The sequence below is a fragment of the Scyliorhinus canicula genome, chromosome 6, assembly GCF_902713615.1.
Source record: "Scyliorhinus canicula chromosome 6, sScyCan1.1, whole genome shotgun sequence".
Lineage (NCBI taxonomy): Eukaryota > Metazoa > Chordata > Chondrichthyes > Carcharhiniformes > Scyliorhinidae > Scyliorhinus > Scyliorhinus canicula.
Window position 1 is genome coordinate 4,153,752 of NC_052151.1, and position 14,148 is coordinate 4,167,899.

At 53.6% G+C, this 14,148-nt stretch overlaps 1 protein-coding gene across 1 annotated transcript in view; it reads right to left on the reverse strand.

Moving 5' to 3' along the window:
- The window catches only part of LOC119966916 (dynein heavy chain 14, axonemal-like), a 1,122,002-nt gene that overhangs the window by 570,058 nt on the left and 537,796 nt on the right, over positions 1-14,148 (reverse strand). The window contains exons 34-35 of the mRNA XM_038798874.1: positions 9,103-9,182; positions 770-941 (exon numbers count right to left, since the gene is read on the reverse strand). Of these exons, the coding sequence (XP_038654802.1) occupies positions 770-941; positions 9,103-9,182 (252 nt within the window). The remainder of the gene's footprint in view (positions 1-769; positions 942-9,102; positions 9,183-14,148) is intronic.

Genomic DNA, 14,148 nt, shown 5'->3' on the forward strand with positions numbered 1-14,148 from the left:
TCTGTTGTTCTGTGACTGGTTTTACAATAAGGAGTGGAAAGCAGGGAGTGTGTCGGGAGTGGAGGGGAAGGGATGGCAGGGTCATCACCTCTGAACACTATACAGTGATCCTGCTGGGAGTGTGAGATGAGGGCAGAATCATAGAATCCCGACAGAGCAGAAGGAGGCCATTCGGCCCATTGAGTTTGCACCGGCCCTTGGAAAGAACACCGTACTTAAGCCCACGCCTTCACCCTATTCCAGTAACCCAGTAACCCCACCTAACCTTTTGGACACTAAGGGCAATTTATCATGGTCAATCCACCTAACCTGCACATCTTTGGACTGTGGGAGGAAATTAGGGCACCCGGAGGAAAACCACGGAGACACAAGGAGGAAGTGCAGACTCCACACAGACAGTCACCCGAGTATGGAATAGAATCCAGATCCCTGGCGCTGTGAGGCAGCAGTGCTACCCACTGTGCCACCGTGCCACCTTGATCTTGATGGTGATGTTCACTGTTGTACAGAGTTCACTGACAATAACAATCTTAATACATGGAGAATGGCTGGGAGGGTCACTGGTGAAACTAGAATCAGAATCACTGGTTTTAGGAGAGAGCTGATGTTAGGAGAGAGCTGGTGCCAGGTAACTGCTGCATTCCAAATACATTTGAGGTGGAATTCTCAGGGAAATTTTCAGCTGGTTTGAGATAAGCGACATAGAATCATAGAATTTCCAGTGCAGAAGGCCATGTGAAGATTGGAAGGATTACTGTCATCACATCACCTGCAATAGGTGGGTTTCTGTTCTCGGTGTAGTCAGTCCTGGAAAGAGATCATCCAGAATGTTCACAAACAAAGGGACATCTTCAGCCAGGAACTTGGGGAGATTCGCATCCTTTAGTGCGTGGATCAGAATGTGTGATTCATCAATCTGGTTCATGGGTATCTTGGGTTGTCTGCAGAGAAAGTATTTTTAAACACGGTGTTAGAAAGAAAGATAATCTGAGTATTAAAGCTGTGTTGTTGCTGCGATTGCAGCCCCGCAAGTGACAATTAGATAAATTTCACAACATAGACAGGAAACATTAATATGCATAATCATCTCAGTATCATACTAACTAATCTTTTCAATACGATGGCTCCCACCCATGGCAGAAAGGCAGTGGTTCCTCGTGGTGACAGAGCCACAGGAAGGTCACTGTACTATAGCTATTGAGTACAGTTTCACAGGAACAGCAATGTATAACATCTGATCGGCATCATCCAACACAAAGTTTCGTATTCAGTGGCGGATGGGTTTAGTCCCGTAGGAAACTTACTGTACGTAAAGGCTTGGTACAGTATCACAGGAAGGTCAGTGTACAGTATCTGCTGGGTACAGTATCACAGGAAGGTCAGTGTACAGTATCTGCTGGGTACAGTATCACAGGAAGGTCAGTGTACAGTATCTGCTGGGTACAGTATCACAGGAACGTCAGTGTACAGTATCTGCGGGGTACAGTATCACAGGAAGGTCAGTGTACAGTATCTGCTGGGTACACAGTATCACAGGAAGGTCAGTGTACAGTATCTGCTGGGTACAGTATCACAGGAAGGTCAGTGTACAGTATCTGCTGGGTACACAGTATCACAGGAACGTCAGTGTACAGTATCTGCGGGGTACAGTATCACAGGAAGGTCAGTGTACAGTATCTGCTGGGTGCACAGTATCACCGGAAGGTCAGTGTACAGTATCTGCTGGGTGCAGTATCACAGGAAGGTCAGTGTACAGTATCTGCTGGGTGCACAGTATCACCGGAAGGTCAGTGTACAGTATCTGCTGGGTGCACAGTGTCACAGGAACGTCAGTGTACAGTATCTGCTGGGTACAGTATCACAGGAAGGTCAGTGTACAGTATCTGCTGGGTACAGTATCACAGGAAGGTCAGTGTACAGTATCTGCTGGGTACAGTATCACAGGAAGGTCAGTGTAAAGTACCTGCTGGGTACAGTATCACAGGAAGGTCAGTGTACAGTATCTGCTGGGTACAGTATCACAGGAAGGTCAGTGTACAGTATCTGCGGGGTACAGTATCACAGGAACGTCAGTGTACAGTATCTGCTGGGTACAGTATCACAGGAAGGTCAGTGTACAGTATCTGCTGGGTACAGTATCACAGGAAGGTCAGTGTACAGTATCTACTGGGTACACAGTATCACAGGAAGGTCAGTGTACAGTATCTGCTGGGTACAGTATCACAGGAAGGTCAGTGTACAGTATCTGCTGGGTACAGTATCACCGGAAGGTCAGTGTACAGTATCTGCTGGGTACAGTATCACAGGAAGGTCAGTGTACAGTATCTGCGGGGTACAGTATCACAGGAACGTCAGTGTACAGTATCTGCTGGGTACAGTATCACAAGAAGGTCAGTGTACAGTATCTGCTGGGTACAGTATCACAGGAAGGTCAGTGTACAGTATCTACTGGGTACACAGTATCACAGGAAGGTCAGTGTACAGTATCTGCTGGGTACAGTATCACAGGAAGGTCAGTGTACAGTATCTGCTGGGTACAGTATCACCGGAAGGTCAGTGTACAGTATCTGCTGGGTACAGTATCACAGGAAGGTCAGTGTACAGTATCTGCGGGGTACAGTATCACAGGAAGGTCAGTGTACAGTATCTGCTGGGTACACAGTATCACAGGAAGGTCAGTGTACAGTATCTGCTGGGTGCAGTATCACAGGAAGGTCAGTGTACAGTATCTGCTGGGTACAGTATCACAGGAAGGTCAGTGTACAGTATATGCTGTGTGCAGTATCACAGGAAGGCCAGTGTACAGTATCTGCTGGGTACACAGTATCACAGGAACGTCAGTGTACAGTATCTGCTGGGTACAGTATCACAGGAATGTCAGTGTACAGTATCTGCTGGGTACAGTATCACAGGAAGGTCAGTGTACAGTATCTACTGGGTGCACAGTATCACAGGAAAGTCAGTGTACAGTATCTGCTGGGTACACAGTATCACCGGAAGGTCAGTGTACAGTATCTGCTGGTTGTAGTATCACAGGAAGATCAGTGTACAGTATCTGCTGGGTACAGTATCACAGGAAGGTCAGTGTACAGTATCTGCTGGGTGCCGTATCACAGGAAGGTCAGTGTACAGTATCTGCTGGGTTCACAGTATCACCGGAAGGTCAGTGTACAGTATCTGCTGGTTGTAGTATCACAGGAAGATCAGTGTACAGTATCTGCTGGGTACAGTATCACAGGAAGGTCAGTGTACAGTATCTGCTGGGTGTAGTATCACAGGAAAGTCAGTGTAAAGTATCTGCTGGGTACAGTATCACAGGAAGGTCAGTGTACAGTATCTGATGGGTACAGTATCACAGGACGATCAGTGTACAGTATCTGCTGGGTACAGTATCACAGGAAGGTCAGTGTACAGTATCTGATGGGTACAGTATCACAGGACGATCAGTGTACAGTATCTGCTGGGTGTAGTATCACAGGAAGATCAGTGTACAGTATCTGCTGGGTGCACAGTATCACAGGAAAGTCAGTGTACAGTATCTGCTGGGTACAGTATCACACGAAGGTCAGTGTACAGTATCTGCTGGGTACAGTATCACAGGAATGTCAGTGTACAGTATCTGCTGGGTACAGTATCACAGGAAGGTCAGTGTACAGTATCTGCTGGGTACAGTATCACAGGAAGGTCAGTGTACAGTATCTGCTGGGTACAGTATCACAGGAAGGTCAGTGTACAGTATCTGCTGGGTGCACAGTATCACAGGAAGGTCAGTGTACAGTATCTGATGGGTACAGTATCACAGGACGATCAGTGTACAGTATCTGCTGGGTGTAGTATCACAGGAAGATCAGTGTACAGTATCTGCTGGGTGCAGTATCACAGGAAGATCAGTGTACAGTATCTGCTGGGTACAGTATCACAGGAAGGTCAGTGTACAGTATCTGCTGGGTACAGTATCACAGGAATGTCAGTGTACAGTATCTGCTGGGTACAGTATCACAGGAAGGTCAGTGTACAGTATCTGCTGGGTACAGTATCACAGGAAGGTCAGTGTACAGTATCTGCTAGGTACAGTATCACAGGAAGGTCAGTGTACAGTATCTGCTGGGTACAGTATCACAGGAAGGTCAGTGTACAGTATCTGCTGGGTACAGTATCACAGGAAGGTCAGTGAACAGTATCTGCTGGGTACAGTATCACAGGAAGATCAATGTACAGTATCTACTGGGTGCACAGTATCACAGGAAAGTCAGTGTACAGTATCTGCTGGGTACACAGTATCACCGGAAGGTCAGTGTACAGTATCTGCTGGTTGTAGTATCACAGGAAGATCAGTGTACAGTATCTGCTGGGTGTAGTATCACAGGAAGGTCAGTGTACAGTATCTGCTGGGCACAGTATCAGAGGAAGATCAGTGTACAGGATCTGCTGGGTGCAGTATCACAGGAAGGTCAGTGTACAGTATCTGCTGGGCACAGTATCAGAGGAAGATCAGTGTACAGTATCTGATGGGTGCACAGTACCACAGGACGATCAGTGTACAGTATCTGCTGGGTGTAGTATCACAGGAAGATCAGTGTACAGTATCTGCTGGTTGTAGTATCACAGGAAGGTCAGTGTACAGTATCTGCTAGGTGCACAGTATCACAGTAAGGTCAGTGTACAGTATCTGCTGGTTGTAGTATCACAGGAAGGTCAGTGTACAGTATCTGCTGTGCACAGTATCAGAGGAAGATCAGTGTACAGTATCTGCTGGGTGCAGTATCACAGGAAGGTCAGTGTACAGTATCTGCTGGGTACAGTATCACAGGGAGGTCAGTGTACAGTATCTACTGGGTACAGTATCACAGGAAGGTCAGTGTACAGTATCTGCTGTGCACAGTATCAGAGGAAGATCAGTGCACAGTATCTGCTGGTTGTAGTATCACAGGAAGGTCAGTGTACAGTATCTGCTGGGTGCACAGTATTACAGGAAGGTCAGTGTACAGTATCTCCTGGGTGCAGAGTATCACAGGAAGGTCAGTGTACTGTATCTGCTGGGTGCACAGTATTACAGGAAGGTCAGTGTACAGTATCTGCTGGGTGTAGTATCACAGGGAGGTCAGTGTACAGTATCTGCTGGGTACAGTATCACAGGAAGATCGGTGTACAGTATCTGCTGGGTGCAGTATCACAGGAAGGTCAGTGTACAGTATCTGCTGGGTGTAGTATCACAGGGAGGTCAGTGTACAGTATCTGCTGGGTGCAGTATCACAGGAAGGTCAGTGAACAGTATCTGCTGGGTGTAGTATCACAGGGAGGTCAGTGTACAGTATCTGCTGGGTGCACAGTATCACAGGGAGGTCAGTGTACAGTATCTGCTGGGTGCAGTATCACAGGAAGGTCAGTGTACAGTATCTGCTGGGTACAGTATCACAGGAAGATCAGTGTACAGTATCTGCTGGGTACAGTATCACAGGAAGGTCAGCGTACAGTATCTACTGGGTGTAGTATCACAGGAAGATCAGTGTACTGTATCTGCTGGGTACAGTATCACAGGAAGGTCAGTGTACAGTATCTGCTGGGTGTAGTATCACAGGACGATCAGTGTACAGTATCTGCTGGGTACAGTATCACAGGAAGGTCAGTGTACAGTATCTGCTGGGTGCACAGTATCACAGGAAGGTCAGTGTACAGTATCTGCTGGGTACAGTATCACAGGAAGGTCAGTGTACAGTATCTGCTGGGTACAGTATCACAGGAAGGTCAGTGTACAGTATCTGCTGGGTACAGTATCACAGGAAGGTCAGTGTACAGTATCTGCTGGGTACAGTATCACAGGAAGGTCAGTGTACAGTATCTGCTGGGTGCACAGTATCACAGGAAGGTCAGTGTACAGTATCTGCTGGGTGCAGTATCACAGGAAAGTCAGTGTACAGTATCTGTTGGGTACAGTATCACAGGAAGGTCAGTATACAGTATCTGCTGGGTACAGTATCACAGGAAGATCAGTGTACAGTATCTGCTGGGTGCACAGTAACACAGGAAGGTCAGTGTACAGTATCTGCTGGGTACAGTATCAGAGAAAGATCAGTGTACAGTATCTGCTGGGTACAGTATCACAGGAAGATCAGTGTACAGGATCTGCTGGGTGCAGTATCACCGGAAGGTCAGTGTACAGTATCTGCTGGGTACAGTATCACAGGAAGGTCAGTGTACAGTATCTGCTGGGTACAGTATCACAGGAAGATCAGTGTACAGGATCTGCTGGGTGCACAGTATCACAGGAAGGTCAGTGTACAGTATCTGCTGAGTGCAGTATCACAGGAAGGTCAGTGTACAGTATCTGCTGGGTGCAGTATCACAGGAAGGTCAGTGTACAGTATTTGCTGGGTACAGTATCACCGGAAGGTCAGTGTACAGTATCTGCTGGGTACAGTATCACAGGAAGGTCAGTGTATAGTATGTGCTGAGTACAGTATCACAGGAAGGTCAGTGTACAGTATCTGCTGGGTACACAGTATCACAGGAAGGTCAGTGTACAGTATCTGCTGGGAACACAGTATCACAGGAAGGTCAGTGTACAGTATCTGCTGGGTACACAGTATCACAGGAAGGTCAGTATACAGTATCTGCTGGGTGCAGTATCACAGGAAGGTCAGTGTACAGTATCTGCTGGGTACAGTATCACAGGAAAGTCAGTGTACAGTATCTGCTGGGTACAGTATCACAGGAAGGTTAGTGTACAGTATCTGCTGGGTACACAGTATCACAGGAAGGTCAGTGTACAGTATCTGCTGGGTACAGTATCACAGGAAGGTCAGTGTACAGTATCTGCTGGGTGCACAGTATCACAGGAACGTCAGTGTACAGTATCTGCTGGGTACAGTATCACAGGAAGGTCAGTGTACAGTATCTGCTGGGTACAGTATCACAGGAAGGTCAGTGTACAGTATCTGCTGGGTACAGTATCAGAGGAAAGTCAGTGTATGAAGAATATCACTCTTGATTGGACGAGGTAAGGTTATCACAAATATTTGTTTGTGGATTCCAACTTTGGACTTTGAAAGCAAGAGATTGATCAGCATGTTGCAGGAGAATAGAGGGACAGAAGGAATCGACAAAAGGGTCTTGAGTTAAGGGAAACGCATATTGGTGAATATGCAAATGTGGCTACAGATTCCCTTGTTTTCACTGAGACTGCATAAGCTTTTCCCGGCCGACAGCTGGTCTCGGCAAGTTCTGGTTAATAATTCAAGGAGCACATTGGACTTCAGCTGCTGCTGTGTCTCAGCAACTAGGGCAGATCCTCAGTTGTCAGAGTGCTCAGTAAAAACAAACACGTTACTTTTGCCACAATACAGTTATCATTTCCAGTTACTGAGGATGTTTAGCAGGCAGTGTTCATTAAAGCACCCAGATACATAATTCATCAACCTTTCATCACTTCACCACTCAGAACTATGATGCAAGTGCAAATGAGTCCCCTCAGTTACAATTAGCTGTGTTACCTTCAATCCCTGGCTGAGCTCTGTGGATTAGATAATAACTGTCATGTCTTTTGAGCTGGCAGCACTGCCACGAGCAACAGCCAAACCCTATTGGTGCTGCTGAGAGTGCTGACAGACTTGCTATCATGGTGCATGACAGCAGGCACCCAGGTCACTTCTAAGCAGATATGTGGCTCTGCGCAATCAACAATGAACAGGAACCAGCAGTGGCCCCAGGACTAAAGTTCCCAGCTTCCGCAGGATGTTTTTCATCTGTCACAGATGGATTGTTTGGAGTGCATCAACAACATCCATTTACACAGCCTCTTTAACCTGGTTACAGCAGACCAAATGGCAACTGAAAAATGGAGTTTGATAAACCAGGAAAATGGGGAAGGGGGCAGGGTAAAGGAATTTACAAAGAGCTGACACAGACAAAACGGACCAAATAACCGCCTACGCTGTCTCATTCTAAACATACTGGGCGCGGTTATACGGCCACATGGCGCCGCGGCGCAGCGAGGTGGACAGAAGCCGGGAGATCCCACTCCCGGCATCCTTCCCAAACCCGCGAGATGTTGTAATGTGAATCTCACCCAGCTAGTCTCATTTTAATGTGCAGATTTCCGAGGCGTGGGATCTATTTCATTCGCCTTGGCGACCTTGGGCGAGCGCCGTTCAGTACTGGTCTCCACAAACAGGGACCAGCAGGAATGGCACTCATGGGAGTCTCCCAGAGGATTGATGGCCAAATGGGTGCCACAACGGGTGCCACATGGGCACCGTGGCACTGCAAGCCTTGGAATCTGGCAGTGCCATCTGGGTGCTAGCCCGGCACAGCCAAGGTGAACAGATGACACTGCCAGCTGGCAAGGACACTGCCAGGGTGCCAGGTTGGCATTTTTAACGCAGTGGTGATCGGACCAGGGGTGCCCCGCGTGGGTGTTGGCAGGTGTGGGGTGGGGCACCCATAGTGCATTGGAGCTTTGGGCTATCGAGATAACTTTGGGGCCTCTCGCAAGATAAGGATGAAATTTTCAAATGGCATCCTTATCAGAGAATTTACAGTGCGGAAGGAGGCCATTCAGCCCATCGAGTCTGCACCGGCTCTTGGAAAGAGCACCCTACCCAAGGTCAACACCTCCACCCTATCCCCATAACCCAGTAACCCCACCCAACACTAAGGGCAATTTTGGACATTAAGGGCAATTTATCGTGGCCAATCCACCTAACCTGCACATCTTTGGACTGTGGGAGGAAACCGGAGCACCCGGAGGAAACCCACGCAGACACGGAGTGGATTATCTTTTGCTACACTGAGGGGTTCCGGTGAGCAGAGTTCCTCAGTGCACAAAACGGGGCCAGGTGCGGCCTCGGTCGCGCGCTCCATGCTGAGGCCCGCAATATAAAGTCAGTACTGTTTTATGGCATCATGTTTGCTGGCACTGTGAGCACCGGGAAACAGGTGGCGAAACGCGCTCACTCTGGGATTTTGTTCCCATTTATTTAAATCGCACCCAAAGTCTAATTAAAGTAAAGTCGGAATTGGAATGATACAGTCCTATTGTTATTAATGTTGCTGAGATAATCGGCAGCATTATCTCAAGAAACAGCTCCTCATCAATATACTTACTCAATCTGAGCTGCTCTCTTCTTCTGTCCTGCCATCACTAACACAGACTTTATGGACCTCATTCCAAAATCATAATGGTCCTATGGAGACAGGGTAAGAGAGTGGGTTAAGAGTTCAGAGATAGACGCTTCAGTAACAATAACCTGGCACCTTTAAAGTAATAAAACTTTCCATCAATTTTTGCATAAGCTGCCTTCCTAAATCACTGCAGTCCACCTGGTGCAGATACACCCACTGGTGAGCTGCCTTCCTAAACCGCTGCAATCCACATGGTGAAGATACACCCATTGTGAAGGAATGGTGATATAGTTACAAGTCAGGATGATGTGTGACTAGCCACTGTCCATCAGTGTTCGCGACAGTAAATGTTTACGGTGATGAACAGGGTGCCGATCATGCAAGCTGCATTGTCCTGTGTTATAAAACAGAATATATAACACTGAACCGCAGAAAGAGATCTGAGAGCAGACTGCCAAAACCGTGCTCATGGAAGTTTGTTTCAATTACAGTCTGAATGAAGAAAAGCAAGGTAGAAAGCCAGAGATCTTGAGGAGCTCAGGTCTGAGACAACTGGAGGCAGAGCCACAAATGGTGGTGAAGATAAAATTGGGGATGTTCAAGAGGACAAAATTAGGTGAACACAGATATTGTGTAGGTTGTTGGGGTGGAGGAGATTAGAGATAGGGAAGGATGAACCCATGGAGGGATTTGAGAACAAGGATGAGAATTTTAATATTGTGATGTAAACAGCATCGGGCAGTGAGCAGTGATGGCTGAATGACATTTGATCCAAGCTTGAACAGTGCGAGTAGAGTATTGGACGGCCTCACTGTACAGAGGGTAGAATGTGGGAAGCTGCAAGAAGGTGGATTCTGGTGGGGTGGAGGTCGGCTTCCCTGCCCTGTGCCTCGGCGTGGCGGAGGGGACCTGCTGGAGTTCGTAACACTTGAGAAAGTAAAGTTTGAGTTGAGGGGAAGGATGGGTTCTACAACTCATAGGCCTTGTTCATCATGCATTTTCATGGATTGGATGACATCGAACATTAGGGGAGGGGTTGGAATGTTTAAATTAATGATGATTAATGTTGGGAGCTGTTTGACGATGGGTGGGATGAGGGGATTGTTGGCGAGGGGATTGCTGTTGTATTTGTTGTTATTGTTAATTATTTGTGGCTGTAAATATGACGAAAAAGGAAGAGAATAAAAATATTTTAAAAAAAGAATGGTCAAGTTGGTGGTAACAGTTTGAGCCACAGAAGAGATTAGACAGGGGCAGAGATGGGGAATGTTACAGAGGATGGAATAGACGGATTTAGTGACTGTACAGATATGTAGTTGAAAGCTGATCTCAGAGTCAAATATGACACCAAGGTTTTGAACAGTTTGGTTCAGTCTCAAACAGTTGCCAAGGAGAGGGATGGAGTCTGTGGTAAGGGGGCAGAGTTTGTGGTGGTGTTGGAACACAATGGGTGGTAGTTTTCGGCACTTTCAGCCAGCGGGATCTTCCGGTCAAACTGAAGGTGCCTCCCATCCCACAGCCCCCCCAGCCCCCCCCACCCTGCACCCCGCCCAGCCACCCCCATGCCGCCCCCATGCCGCCCCCCCTCTCTCTCCCAGCCCCCCCCACCCCGCACCCCCCCCCAGCCACTCCCATGCCGCCCCCCCTCTCTCCCACAGCCCCCCCAGCACCCCCACCCCGCACATCCCCCCCAGCCACCCCCATGCCACCCCCCCTCTCTCCCCCAGCCCCCCCACCCCCCCAGCCACCCCCATGCCGCCCCCCTCTCTCCCCAGCCCTCCCCAGCCACCCCCCCAGCCACCCCCATACCGCCCCCCCACTCTCCCCCACCCCCCCACCCCCCCAGCCCCCTCCACCCCCCCCAGCCCCCCCACCCCCGCCCAGCCACCCCCATGCCGCACCCCCTCTCTCCCCCAGCCCTCCCCAGCCACCCCCCCAGCCACCCCCATACCGCCCCCCCACTCTCCACCAGCCCCCCCACCCCCCCAGCCCCCCCCATACCACCCCCCCACTCTCCCCAGCCCCCTCCACCCCCCCCAGCCCCCCCACCCCCGCCCAGCCACCCCCATGCCGCACCCCCTCTCTCCCCCAGCCCTCCCCAGCCACCCCCCAGCCACCCCCATGCCGCCCCCCTCTCTCCCCCAGCCCCCCCACCCCCCAGCCACCCCCATACCGCCCCCCCACTCTCCCCCAGCCCCCCCACCCCCCTAGCCCCCTCCACCCCCCCCAGCCCCCCACCCCCGCCCAGCCACCCCCATGCCGCACCCCCTCTCTCCCCCAGCCCTCCCCAGCCACCCCCCAGCCACCCCCATACCGCCCCCCCACTCCCCCCAGACATCCCACCCCCCCAGCCCTCCCCAGCCACCCCCAAGCCGCCCCCCTCTCTCCCGCAGCCCCCCCACCCCCCCAGCCGCCCCCCCTCTCTCCCCCAGCCCTCCCCAGCCCCCCCCACCACCCCAGCCACCCCATGCCGCCCCCTCTCTCCCCACAGCCCCCAGCCACCCCATGCCGCCCCCCTTTATCCCCCTGCCCCCCCAGCCACACACCCCCCATCCCACAGCCCCCCCCAGCCACCCCATACCGCCCCCCCTCTCTCCCCCAGCCCCCCAGCCCCCCAGCCACCCCCATACCGCCCCCCTCTCTCCCCCAGCCCCCCCAGCCCCCCCACCCCCCCCCCAGCCACCCCCATGCCGTTCCCCTCTCCCCAGCCCTCCCCAGCCACCCCATACCGCCCCCCCACTCTCCCCCAGCCACCCCCTCCCGCCCCCCCACTCTCCCCCAGCCCTCCCCAGCCACCACATACCGCCCCCCCTCTCTCTCCCAGCCCCCCCACCCCCCCTAGCCCCACCCCCAGCCACCCCCATGCCGCCCACCTCTCTCCCCCAGCGCCCCCAGCCCCCACCCCCCCAGCCACCCCCATGCCGACCCCCCTCTCTCCCCCAGCCCCCCCACCCCCCCCCAGTCCCAACCCCCAGCCACCCCCATGCCGCCCCCCTCTCTCCCCCAGGCCCCCCACCCCCAGACCCCCCCATGCCGCCCCCTCTCTCCCCCAGCCCCCCCACCCCCCCAGCCCCCTGCCAGCCACCCCCATGCCGCCCCCTCTCTCCCCCACCCCCCCAGCCCCACCCACCCCCCCAGCCACACACCCCCAGCCACCCCCATGCCGCCCCCCTCTCTCCCCCACCCCCCCCAGCCACACCACCCCAGTCACTCCCATGCCGCCCCCCCTCTCTCCCCCAGCCCCCCCACCCCCCCCAGCCACACCCCCCCAGTCACTCCCATGCCGCCCCCCTCTCTCCCCAGCCCCCCCACCCCCCCAGCCACACCCCCCCAGTCACTCCCATGCCGCCCCCCTCTCTCCCCCAGCCCCCCCACCCCCCCAGCCACACACGCCCCCAGTCACTCCCATGCCGACCCCCCTCTCTCCCCCAGCCCCCCCACACCCCCCAGCCCCAACCCCCAGCCACCCCCATGCCGCCCCCTCTCTCCCCCAGCCCCCCCACCCCCCCAGCCCCCCATGCCGCCCCCTCTCTCCCCCAGCCCCCCCACCCCCCCACCCCCCCAGCCACCCCCATGCCGCCCCCTCTCTCCCCCAGCCCCCCCACCCCCCCCACACCCCCCAGCCACACCCCCCCCAGCCACCCCCATGCCGCCCCCCTCTCTCCCCCAGCCCCCCCAGCCCCCCCAGCCACCCCCATGCCGCCCCCCCCTCTCTCTCCCAGCCCCCCCATCCCGCACCCCCCCAGCCACCCCCATGCCGCCCCCCATGCCCCCCCTCTCTCCCCCCAGCCACCCCACCCCCCCCCCCAGCCACCCCCATGCCACCCCCCTCTCTCCCCCAGCCCCCCCACCCCCCCCAGCCACCCCCATGCCGCCCTCCCCTCTCCCCCAGCCTCCCCCCCACACCCCCAGACCACACCCCCCCCAGCCACCCCCATGCTGCCCCCCCTCTCTCCCCCAGCCCCCCACAGCCACCCCCAGCCACACACACCCCCCAGCCACCCCCATGCCGCCCCCCACCTCTCCCCCAGCCCCCCCCCCCCCCACCCCCAGACACACCCCCCCCCTCTCTTCCCCACAGCGGGTTTGCAGGCAGGACGGGCAAGCCACACAAAATGTCAGAGACATCAGTGTGACATGAAGATCGAACCGCCGGACAATAGCGAGCCACTTCCATCAATCAAGCGGCAGTTGATTAGGATTGAGGAAAAGTCACGTTCCTGAGAGAATGAACGATAAGTATGAGAGGTTTAGGGAGCCTTGGATAATGAGGGATATTGTGAACCTCTTCAAAAAGAAAAAGGAGTCTTTTGTAGGGTCTAGAAGGGTGGGAACAGTCGAAACCCTTGAGGACTGTAAAGAAGGTAGGAAGGTACTGAAGCGAGAAATTAGGACGTCATGAAAAGTCCTTGGCAAGTAGGATCAAGATGAATCCCAAAGCTTTGTATTCATATGTAAAAAGCAAGAAGGTGGCCAGGGAAAGGATTGGACCACTTAAGGACAGTGGGGGGAATCTATGTGTTGAGTCAGAGGAAATGGGCGAGGTACTAAGGGCGAAATTCTCCGACCCCCACGACGGGTGGGAGAATAGCGGGAGGGCCTTCCCGACATTTTTGCCGCCCTCCCGCTATTCTCCACCCCCCCCCCCCCCCCGCCGAAGTCCCGACCCGAATCGCTGCCGCCGTTTTTTTACGGCCGGCAGCGATTCACAGCTGTTAGATGGGCCGAAGTCCCAGCCCTTTCCGCCGTTTTTACGAACGGCAAACACACCTGGTCTTGCCGTTCGTAAAAACGGCGTCACAAACTCGCTATTAATAACCATGGCACCGATTGGCACGGCCGTACCACGGCCGTGCCAAGGGTGCCATGGGCCCGCGATCGGTGGGCACCGATCGCGGGCAGCGGGCCCGATGCCCGCGCACTACTTGTCCTTCCGCCGCCCCGCAGTATCCATTCGCGGGGCGGCTGAGGGGCAACCCGGCCCGCGCATGCGCGGGTTTCGCGCAAAAACACGATGACATCACCCGC